This window comes from Diuraphis noxia, unplaced genomic scaffold (assembly GCF_037042655.1).
Source record: "Diuraphis noxia isolate RWA-SAM2 unplaced genomic scaffold, SU_Dnox_SAM2 contig0002, whole genome shotgun sequence".
Classification (NCBI taxonomy): domain Eukaryota; kingdom Metazoa; phylum Arthropoda; class Insecta; order Hemiptera; family Aphididae; genus Diuraphis; species Diuraphis noxia.
In genome coordinates this window covers 73,463,991-73,473,879 of record NW_028301712.1, presented here as the reverse complement: position 1 = coordinate 73,473,879, position 9,889 = coordinate 73,463,991, and the positions used below count along the sequence as shown (strand labels likewise).

General features: G+C 26.4%; 1 protein-coding gene across 2 annotated transcripts; it reads right to left on the bottom strand.

The window, feature by feature from the left end:
- Positions 1-280: 280 nt before the first annotated feature.
- Positions 281-7,105, bottom strand: Vps45 (vacuolar protein sorting 45). Of its 2 annotated transcripts, XM_015510086.2 has the most exons (13): positions 6,982-7,105; positions 6,778-6,894; positions 5,848-6,046; positions 5,487-5,636; positions 5,238-5,374; positions 4,703-4,813; positions 4,233-4,367; positions 4,025-4,165; positions 3,813-3,950; positions 1,989-2,147; positions 1,832-1,927; positions 1,520-1,653; positions 281-686 (listed from the first exon to the last, which is right to left on the bottom strand). In XM_015510086.2, the coding sequence occupies exons 2-13, from the start codon at positions 6,868-6,870 to the stop codon at positions 485-487; spliced, it is 1,695 nt and encodes a 564-aa protein (XP_015365572.1). In that variant the 5' UTR covers positions 6,871-6,894; positions 6,982-7,105; the 3' UTR covers positions 281-484. The 2 variants fall into 2 exon arrangements, with proteins under 2 accessions (XP_015365572.1, XP_015365571.1); XM_015510085.2 differs by having other exon boundaries at positions 6,778-7,053.
- Between the last annotated feature and the right edge of the window lie 2,784 nt (positions 7,106-9,889).

Genomic DNA, 9,889 nt, shown 5'->3' with positions numbered 1-9,889 from the left:
GACTGCGAGGAATTACCTACCACGTATTTATTTTATTGGCATATTATGCAGTGTAATTATGAGCTGTACGACTGTCGGCTTTGCTAACAACTAACCTTTTATCTCACATGTAAGTATTAATTTATAAATATAAAAATCAATAACAATTTTTGAGGTTTTATACACATTTTCAGCCAAAATCATTTATTATACGAGTTAATAACAAATAAAATTAAAAATAATCATATTTGTTTTAAATTATTATTTTATTGGTAATTGATAGGATATAACAAGTAGCAACTTCAAAAATTCTAATAATTGTTTAATAAATAAATAATAATCATATAAAAAAGTATTTAACACAAATTAAAATATATTGCACATAATAATAAATATGATTAAAACATAAAAACATTAGGTAATTTTATTAATTAATAAATAAAAGTATCAACCAAAAAAAAATATATATACATAAATAGTATTGTGTTGAAACTTATAGAGTTATTTATAATTTTCGAGATCCACCTCTACTTTTAATCACTCCAAATGTGGCCAATTTAACTTCATTTAAGAAGCTGGAGGAATTGTGTACCGTACTACCGCCCAATATAATTCTAACCTGTGGATTTGCTATGTTCAGATTGTGTATTGCCATTGATTCTTCATATGTAACACCCCCAATTACAAAAACAATTATATCTTGCACCCTACCAAATAAAAATAATAAAATTACATGACTGAACAAAATTGTTTTTGTTAAATAGCAATTATACTTTGTATAAAAAGATAATTGTTGTCAACCAGTGCCGTAGCTAGAAATAGATGGGCCCCAGTGCAAATTTAATCTGTGGCCCCTTTAAAGGCGCACATTGGGTGTGAATGTAAGGGATGCTGATATAATTTATGGTACACAGATTCGTGGGAGGCTTCGCCCCCCACAGACCACAACCCCACTAATAATATCATAAACTGCATTGCAGTAATTTTAAATTTATACTTATTTAATATTCTGACTTTGTAATTATAATACAAATAAAATTAATTAAAATTTTAATCAATTTTTAATTGTATAGACAAATTAATAAGTTGAAATTGTATAAATGTAAATGTAATCGCTACTCTTTATTTATTTAAGCTATTAAGCAACTATACTGTACATAATATATTATGTATTCAAAACATTTAAAAATTATTATATTATTAGGTGCATGTTATTATACAGGAACTGGGAGTGCTAATTTGAAGCCTGACGGTGCTATATTATACTAAAATAACAAAGTGCTAACAGCATTATCATTATATTATGATCTTATTAAAAAAATTGTTATTAGTATAGATTCTTAATTCTTATATTATTTTATTTAAGTATGGGCCTCATATTAGAAATGGAATGCGGGGCCCCGGTGCAATGAACTGCCCGCACCACGGTTTCTACGGCACTATTGTCATCCAAAATTTACAACAACTATTTAGTTAAAAATATTATACTACAATAGTTAAAGCTATCAATTGTCATGACAAATTAAAATTATACTCATACTTTTTTGTTGGTTGATTTATATCACTTAAGAATGGATATTGTTCTTCTTTTAATCTTGATTTTATCAAATCTTCAACTAATTCCTTCATCAATGGAACATGTTGAGTAAATATATTGTCAACACCCTTCAAGTCCTAAAATACAATTAAAAATAAGATTTTCTCCTAATTCATGGGACAAATATATTTATTAATAGATATTACTTTGATTTTTAAAAAGTGAGTAAACCTTATTCAAATACACTATTTATAAAAAAGAATCAAACTGTATGTTTTTTTTACATAAATTATTATAAGTAATAAAATATTTTACCTTATAAAATCGTTTTGTTATTTGTTTTGCATTTTTTAATGTATTTTCACTATCTAATATTATTTTACTCTGGAATTTCATAACATCATGTACAAGCTGAAATTATTAAAATAATTATACAAAAAAATCAATTTAAATTTTACCAATATAAAAATACCTCTATCCAATGTTCGGCAACTTTTTTTGATTTCAATATTTGTATTAAACTAGTTAATTCTCTATTACTATCCTTGCTGAATGATTTTAAAGCATATAGCATAACAAGTTTACTCGCTTCCTCATCTGGTATATTTTTTTCAATTAGCTCTCTAATTTTCTATAATAAAATAAATGCTTACTACAATAATATATTTAATTAATGAAAATATAAAAATTATACTAAAATAATAATGTTAAGTATGAAATTGTTAATTACATGATTTTAGTGGACATTTTAAAATCATTATATTTTAATAAAGTAAACCTTGAAAGAAGTATTTAATTAATGTAATCAAAAAGTAGGTGGCAAATATATAATACATATATATTATTTATAAGTTGTATAATAGTGAAACCAGTCATAACAAATATAATAATAAGGTCCTGGATTAAAGGAACTTTTGATAGTTCCTTATAGGCGATTCATGGACACTTCCCCGTCTGCCATTTCCCCGTAACCACTTCCTCGTAAGATATTTTCCCGTCCAATACGTTTCCCCGAACGACATATCCCCGTCTATTATAAGTAATAAAAAAACAAAAAATTACCATAAAATATTTTAATGTTGTAGTTCTAAATTATGAGCGATTCCAATTATTAAGTACTCATTTAGATCACGTTCATCATATGTAGACACAATATTTTCTACATTTCGCTATTTTATTGTTATATGTTTTCGACTAATATTTTTTGTTATCGGTGTAAAATCCAAATGATTCATCGATAAACTAATATAAATAAACTAAATTTGATAAATTAATGTCTCAACAGTTTTTTGTAGACAATGAAGAGTTATTAATCCATTTAATTGATTATTTTGAAGAGACTTGGATTGGGAGACCAACACGAAGAAATATACGGCGACCTCCAATATTTGATTTGAAATTGTGGAACTTATATGATGCTACACAAGCAGATTTACCAAAAACAAACAATAATATTGAAGGTTGGCATAGAGCATTCTCGTCTTTGTAAGTTGCGGCTCATCCTACTATATGGCAAATTATTGAGGTTCTTAAAAAAGAACAACATTTAACTGAAGTAAAAATGAATCAATTTATTGCTGGACAGGAATCTTCAGCAAAAAAGAAAAAATATCGAGATATTGCTAGGAGTATAGAAAATATTACATATGATGAACGTGATCTAGATGAGTACTTAATTGGAATCACTCATAATTTAGAACTACAACATTAAAATATTTTATGATAATTTTTTTGTATTTTTATTACTTATATTTTATATTTATATTTTATTAATTATATTACACATATTATTATGTTTACACGATCTCGGAATAGTTTGAATATTTCAGAAATAAATACAATATGGACGGAGAAATGTTGTACGAGGAAACGTATTGGACGGGGAAATATCCTACTGGGAAACGTGTGACGGGGAAATGTCAGACGGGGAAGTGACCAGATACTATATTAATATATTATACATTATTAAGTAAATAAATAGTATTTAAATTAAATGTAAATTATAATTAATGTAATAAAATACTAAATTATCTTATAAACTCATTAAATAATAATTATAGCAATGAAATGAATGAAAAATTGATTAACGAAATAGACCAATCATGGATCATTAAAATATGTTTAAGAGTTTGTTAGCTCACTATTGGTTCATTAAATTGTACTATTGTTTAGTAGTTTTTCATGCAACCTGGCATAAGTTTACTTACTTATTATTTAAATATAAATCAAGTATATCAAGTTTGCTTATTTATTTGTACTAGGTAAAGTTAGGTATACAATATGATGTAACACTAACCTGAGTATGTTGAGAAGATTGAATATCACAAGCAATTTGCTGCTGTAATTCGGATACTTCTAAGAGATTTTTCTTTGTAACATAACATGATAATTGTTCCATTATTATTACATGTTTAGCAACTGTACCAGACATTTTCTGGAAGAAACGTATTAAATTTTAAAGCTCAATTGGATAATATTTTTGTAAATCAACTAATTATTTTTCAATACTTTGAACTGTGGATAATTTTCAACAAAAGCTTTCATATCTGATATGGTATCAAGTTTTTGGTGATTTTTTGCTTTTGACTTAAAGTCATCAATTAAAGATTTCATTATCTCGCCAATCTCACCAAAATTTTTATACATATTCTAAAAATATTTGTAAGCTTATTAATAAAATCATTTAAGAGTATTCTTTATTAGTGTTAACATTTACTTGTTTATACAAATCATCTTGTTCAGCACACAATAATACTTTTTTAAAATCTGGTTTTATGTCTTCAATATGACTTAAATCCACTTGATTATTATTTATAGTCAACAACTCATGGACCATAGCTTGGTAAGACCACTGAAAACAGTACCATAATAATTTAACAGTTACCATACAGTTTAATAATTATTATTAGTTTTTTGCATATTCCAGTTATAGTGACTACCATACACGAATAATTTCTGTAAGTTTTAAGTCATTACAGAATAACCAGTGTAATCGTTAAATTTAAATATTTTATAAAACATTCATTTAATTCTGGTCTAATATTAGTAACAAATGTATATCAACACTAATGTGGTCTTAAGTATAATTGAGTTATAATTGTATTAATAAAAATCATACACTATTAAGTTGCAATAACATTAAAATACATAGTTATTTAAATTTATATATTAGGTAGTTAAATTTACCGGCATCAATAGTGGAGTAACTGGATCCTCTCTCCGATCCAAAATTAGTAATTGTGGTTGTATATCACCTTGCTTTAAATTGAAAAGATTTTCTTCTTTTGAAAATATTACCTTAAAATAAAATATTTTGAAGTCCATTATAATACAATAAACAAACAATACAAGGTACTTAGATAAAAATAAGGTTTTTCTTTTATTATCTTTTTAAATTATAATCATCAAACAAATGTTTAAAACACTTATTAAGAGAAACACTGTCGTTTTTAGATTTTTATAAAGAAAACAATATTATATTTAAATTATATTACATTTTACAATAATACATTTTTTTTTTTATTTGAGATTGGAAAATCTGCAAACACTTTAGAAGGTTATAAATTACAAACTAAGTCCAACCAGCAATGTCTGTTCGCAGATTTAAAATGATAATTATTTTATAGCAGGGTAATAAAAAACTATTCTCCTAAATCAAAATTATTATTGCCTTAGTAATGAATACACTCATTAGGAAAATTGTTTTTGTTTAAAAATTTACTTTGATTTTTTCAGCGAGTTGTTTACTCATTTTTGAAGAAGCTTGGAATCGTATCAATGGATTTTTTTTCAATGATAATAAAACAGAAATAATTCCTTGAGTGCATCGTGTAAGCTGAAGTGGATCCCAGGACAGACCTAATTAGAACAAAAAAGTAGAATTAAAAATAATAACAAAAAAGTAGAATTAAAAATAATAACAAAATTAAGAACAGGGGCAATTTAAATAGAGCTTTAAATTATTGATTACATTGTCCGCAAGATGGAATATTGAGTGAAAAAAGATGAGGAGATATTGCTAAGTAATCGGCATAATATTCTTGCACCTCTCGTACAACTTCTTGGATATCACTTTCCGCAATTGTCTTGATGTCAGTTTTTGAAATTATGTTACTGAAATCTGCAAAAAATATACTAACTCAGCAAATTTGTACATAATTAGTAGATTTAAATATTTTAAATTATAAAAAAAATACAACCAAACACCATATTTTAAGTATAGTCAGTAGGTACAAATTAATTATTCATAAACTTTGAAAAATTGTAGACTAGTGAATATATTTGTTTTGGTACGTTATAAATTATAATACATAGTTATTTTATTTACTTACATATATAGTAATAACCGTATCTAGGATTACGTAACTCTTTGCATAATAAAGATATGTTTTCTCTAGTTGGCCGTAAGAATGTGATACATTTCATGTGATACATACTATCTGAACTACTAGTTGATGTTAGTTGTTCAAATAAATATACTTCTCTCTGGAGTATTTCTGACTGACTAAAAACTGCGCTAACGATACTTGTCTATAAAAAATTACCAAGATTAATACAAAATGTTATTTCAATAGGTAATTTACAAAAATATTTTAATATTAAATTCAAAATAAATGGTAAATATGGCAGCAAATATAAAATAAAACAATAAATATTAATCAATAATTATTAACTATCAGTTAAGAGGACGCCACACCCGCATGTGTTGTCTTCGTCGTACAAGTGCGTAGCATAGCAAATTTTACACTCAGCAGATCCCGTTTATCTCCGTTATTTTAAAATTTAGAGTGAATTGACCTATTATAAAAATTAAAGGCAAGATTATTACCGAGTGCATCTCATAGGCTTTTTATTATATTTTAATTTTAAAGCGAGTAATGAGTATTTTAAAATTGTAAATAATTTTTATATCTAAAAATACTCATAACTCGGCTTAAAATTAAAATATAATAAAAAGCCTATGAGATGCACTCAGTAATAATCTTGCCTTTAATTTTTATAATAGGTCAATTCACTCTAAATTTTAAAATAACGGAGATAAACGTGATCTGCTGAGCGTAAAATTTGCTATGCTATGAACTTGTACGACGGAGACAACACATGCGGGTTTGGCGTCCTCTTAATTTAAATTTATTTGTTTTTCAAAACTTATTAACTTATCGTTATTAATCATTGATTTGACGACAATTACTTCTGTTTCATAATTATTAGCCTTAATATATTATATTTTATGTATATTTTTTTTTATACAATATGCTTACAGTGGTTTTGTCCATAAGTAGTACTTTCATTCCAGGACCACAGTCTTCAGTCATCTTTATTATATATAATTTTACAGCTTGAATTAGGTCCATAGCGATCAGCAATTATTTAGTAACCTAATTGAATTAAATATTTAATAACAAATTTAGGATAATTATTAAATTTTACATGAAAATAAGGCAATATAGAAGAACAGGCTGTACCATATACAACTCGGATGAGATATATGAATATTGAATTCTGATTTTTATTTTTATTTTGTATAAACAAAAAGGAAGATTACAAAAAAAAATGATGTAAATAAAAAACTGATTACTGAGATAGGGATCTGGGATAATATTATTTTTATCTATCTCTGTCTATGATAAGAACCCAGGAGGACCACGATAAGAAAAAAAACAATAATTTCTTTAAAAAAAAAAATTCATAATATAGTAAATTAGAAAGCCAAACAAAACTTTTCTATGACTTTTCTTTGGAGTTATAAATTTATAATCATTCATGATTAACTTAGTTATATCATGTAGTCATTTGAAGTTGGCACGTGAAGCGTGACGTCATAGAATCTATTCTCGTGAGCTTAACTGCTTCAGCCTCCGCCCTCCATTTATTTTAACACGTACCTACCTACAAAATTATTACGTTATAATTAATATATTTCGGATTCATATTTTTGTGTACAAAAATAATTACATACATATCAGACAATATTTATTTTTACATTCTGTTTTTATTGATAAAACTGTTTTTTGTCTTTTTATACTTTATAGGAGTGGATTAGTATTTACTATTTTAGCAATGTTCCGTGTTTGAGTGTACTTGAAAATAAATTATAATTTACAATATTGTAGTTAACTCATCAATATAACATCACCATATAAATTTGATCCGAAAAGTTAGATTTTTGAGGTGACTACTGACTAGGATTCTTTTAATACTAACCATAATGATTTTATTGGCTTATGCTTAAGTAGATCATTGCTTCATAAAAATAATTAGTGTGGTTGACAAAAATACACAATATTACCTACGGATACGCGAGTGTATTTGCTTATTCAGAATTAGACATTTTAAATAAATTACGTGGAAGATATAAATGTATGATAGTTGATAGAAAAGAAAAAACCCGTTGTTTTCGGAATTAATATTGGATGTCGAAAATTCTGATATTCTTCGAAAGTAAATCATTTCAAAAACAATAAATAAAGGAATAATTAAGTTATTATTGTTCAAATATAGTTTGGAAAATAAAACAAAACGATATCTGTGCGACTGTGATGTTCAAACAATTTGTTTTCTGGGAAAATAAATGTACACACCCACACCTTTAGGAAAAGGTAAATAAAATTATTATTTTTCGTTTTCAAATTTAATAAAAGTTTTTAATAGATTATTTACTTAATTTCGGAAATCGAGTTATAATCCCAGCATGCACAATTATATAATCGAAGCAAATAAGAGGTATGCACTATGCAGCATTGATAAAAGTTGGTATAAATGTTTAGAAATTAATTTTTAACTACTTTGATTACCCAAAAAATTACAAAATAATGTGCCATATTTCAAATTATTACTGAAATAGAAACAAATGTGCATCTGCCTATTTGTTTTCTGCTTTTTTTTTTTTAAAGTACACTTTTTTTCGTGTGGTCTTTTTTAGTTGTCAAGCATTTTGTTATTTTACGTTGTCATGTATATATAAACAAACGTCATCGCGATTTATTTTATTTTATTTTTTATTGAAGCGATTATACATTTTTTCAATAATTTTATATAATTTGAGTAATTTGGTTTGAATACATTTTCTGTCATGTGGACTCTCTTTTCGTTGTCCAGCATTTTGTTGTTTTATTGTTGTCAAGCATAAAGAAAAAAATGTAGTCACAAAAATATATTGTAATATATATCCATATTGACAAAACACAAATTTTCAAACACGCGTCCCTCAGCTTAATTTTTTGTGGCTCTCGGCTACCAATATTAACGAAAAAAAACATAAAATAATACAAAAAAATACAAAAAAATACAAAAAAAAAAATAAATAAATATTATAATGCCGTGTCACAACCATAGGCATATAAATATGTATATGTCTATAGTCACAACTATGACTATCTTAGATTCTTAGGGAATTGTTTATTTGGTATACAATATACATTGTTATACTGTCTTATTTTTTCTGATAAACTGTAATATTGAATAAGAATTTTTTTATTGTTAAGCTTTGATATGCGGCCAGCGTACTGCGTAGTAACCTTTTCAATATATTTGGGCATTTGGTCCACTTGGTACTATTTGAGTTTGATATGCCTGCGATATATATGATAATTGATCGATTCAACCCCAGAGTAAAATGGAGACTATATATTATATAGAGGGTGCAATGGCCCCGGCCCCCGGACCAATATCAAACTATATAGTGACCCATTGGTGGGTAGTTCGTTTCCTGTGGGCTGTGATATATGGATTATTTATTGATATGTATTATTATAATTATGTTGGTATCGTAATACCGACCATTTTAGCAAGATGATCATTAACCATTGTAAGGAAATAGAATTTATGGGAATACAGTTGAATAAGAATTTACTTATGATTGAAACATTATTACTAATTATTTTAATCAATAGATATATAATATATAGCTATATGCCTATATAAAACTGTTTTTGATGAAAAATATAGTTATTTATTGATTACACCTTAGCTAAACAAATAATATTTAGGTTGTTTGTATACGAAAGCAAAATAGGTCTTGTACTGTACCTAGTTATTTTTAAGTTATAGCCCATAATGTTATATTGTCATGTCATATATTATATATATACTTTTATCAAGGGTGTAGCTGATTTTTATTTGGATGGGATGGGATGGGGGGGGGGGGGTGATGATGTGTTACATAGGACATAGGTCATAGAGTTGGTTTAACAATAAAGGCCTCTCTTAAGTGTACTGACTGTTAACGAATTGTGTCCCCAAGTTTTTTTTTTGTTATGCGAGTTGTGTCCCTCAGTTTTTTTTCAGATTACACGAATTGTGTCCTATAGTTTTTTTAGGTTACACGAGTTTCGTCAAACTTATATAAATAAAAAATATACAATAACTACACAA